Here is a 1,971-nt window from a genome sequence, read left to right on the forward strand (position 1 = left end):
GCAGCAGCAGCAGCAGCAGCAGCAGTAGCAGCAACAGCAGCAGCAGCAGCAGCAGCAGCAGTAGCAGCAGCACAGCAGCAGCAACAATACCAGCAGCAGCAGCAGTAGCAACAGCAGCAGCAACAATACCAGCAGCAACAGCAATAGCAGCAGCATCCATATTTCTATTCTTCTATTTTTCGATGCGCTTAGCAGCTTTCGATGCGCTAGCAGTAGCAGCAGCAGCAGCAACAATACCAGCAGCAGCAGCAGTAGCAACAGCAGCAGCAGCAACAATACCAGCAGCAATAGCAGCAGCAGTAGCAGCAGCATCCCTATTTCTATTCTTCTATGTTTCGATGCGCTTGTATCAAATCCAAACGCCACGGTTCTTATCTTCACCTCTGCTATTACCGTATTTCAAAATACGTTCATCCCATATTTTTACCAGTTATCACAGTGATCTCGGTGCATTCGCGTACGTACCATAGCACGTATATCAATACGATCCTATTTATACACAAACTCCGTTCGTAAGCAACGACATGCGTCTATTGTTATCATAGCTGGCTCTCATTGTGGTCGAGGCTTCGCTCCTAAATTGTGCCAGATGGATTCGATTTAAATCCTGTTTTGTTTTTACTCTCGACTTTTTTTCTGAATTTCCCAAGATTACCTCGGTGTATGTCATCGATATCTTGTTTACATTACATTGCTCCTCGTCAATACACGATGCTCTCATTCGTGACGTCAGGTCGCCGACAGCACCTACTCATGGCTTCCTACATCAGGACTTCATGATGGTGGTAGCGTATATTAAAGTTTGGTCTCGACCTTACCATTTTTTGTCGCGTTTCTTCTCGACGACTTTTTAACTAGCACTTCTCCATTTATTTTATATCATCCTGATTCATCCAATATTTTTCTTCGAGTATGCGTGCATTCACTACCACGCAGTCATTCACACCGAATCTATTTTTGAGCGTTATTATATTTCTCGTGTGTTGTAGCAAGGATGCTGTATGGCAGGTACTTGCCCTAACCACCTCTAAGTCTAATGTCATTCGGCTCTTCCATGCAGCTATTGTTAATTACAGATTAATTATAATGTGGGTATAATATGCAGGTTAATTATATGCAGGACTGTGGGTTCAGACATGGCGTAACTACAAGCAACTGTGGCAACTCCTCCAGCGCTCAGCTCCAGCGAGGAAGAGTGTAATATACGCCAGCGCCACCTCTTGGCGAGATTATTGTTCAAATGAAATCAACTATAAACCATTAAAAAAAATAATGAACGAACGAAACTCCTCCATAATAATGATAAATTATCCAAAAACAATCAATTTTCGATTCCATTCTATATATGACAATCCTACGAGCTATTTCACTATGGGAGTTTTTATTGCAACATCTTGGGAAATTTAACAATTACCACCTTGCCCTCTGTCGGCGAACCAGATTGTGCCACATCAGGCTTAGCAACCTTTCATACGTTGTTGTTCATGTTATGAAAACGACTCAAACATGACGTTGTTTACACTTATATCGAGTAGTTTTGTAAAAACTTATTTCTATATTCTTGTCTTTTCATTATTCGGTAAGTTCAGACTGTAACAGCAAGTGAGAATGTATTTGCAGGTTAGATTTTTGTGATGTATGATAATGATAGGGCCTACATTGTACGCTGTGGCTATATGCCCGGCAGCCGGGCACGGTCTTCGTTTTCCTAAACGCTGTGGCTATATGCCCGGCAGCCGGGCACGGTCTTCGTTTTCCTAAATGCCCGGCAGTTCTTAACCCTAACTCTAACCCTAACCCTAAACCTAACAAAAACCCTAACTCTAGCCCTAAACCTAACCCTAACCCTAACCCTAATCCTAACTCTAACCCTAACCCTAAACCTAACAAAAACCCTAACTCTAGCCCTAAACCTAACCCTAACCCTAATCCTAATCCTAACTCTAACCCTAACCCTTGTTTACTTGAGAA

The 1,971-nt window shown here is 42.6% G+C and overlaps 2 protein-coding genes across 4 annotated transcripts in view; both read left to right on the top strand.

Moving 5' to 3' along the window:
• The window catches only part of LOC106804950 (stromal cell-derived factor 2-like), an 11,412-nt gene that overhangs the window by 3,090 nt on the left and 6,351 nt on the right, over positions 1-1,971 (top strand). The window lies entirely within an intron of this gene.
• Positions 1,436-1,971, top strand: part of LOC106804960 (stromal cell-derived factor 2-like) — a 6,887-nt gene continuing 6,351 nt past the window's right edge. For all 3 annotated transcript variants that reach the window (XR_001393382.1, XM_014806378.1, XM_014806379.1), the window contains exon 1: positions 1,436-1,579. Coding sequence is in view for 2 of the 3 variants with exons in the window: in XM_014806378.1 (XP_014661864.1) it covers positions 1,507-1,579 (73 nt within the window). In the remaining variant the exon portion in view is untranslated. The remainder of the gene's footprint in view (positions 1,580-1,971) is intronic.

Source organism: Priapulus caudatus, unplaced genomic scaffold (assembly GCF_000485595.1).
Source record: "Priapulus caudatus unplaced genomic scaffold, Priapulus_caudatus-5.0.1 Scaffold94, whole genome shotgun sequence".
Lineage (NCBI taxonomy): Eukaryota > Metazoa > Priapulida > Priapulimorpha > Priapulimorphida > Priapulidae > Priapulus > Priapulus caudatus.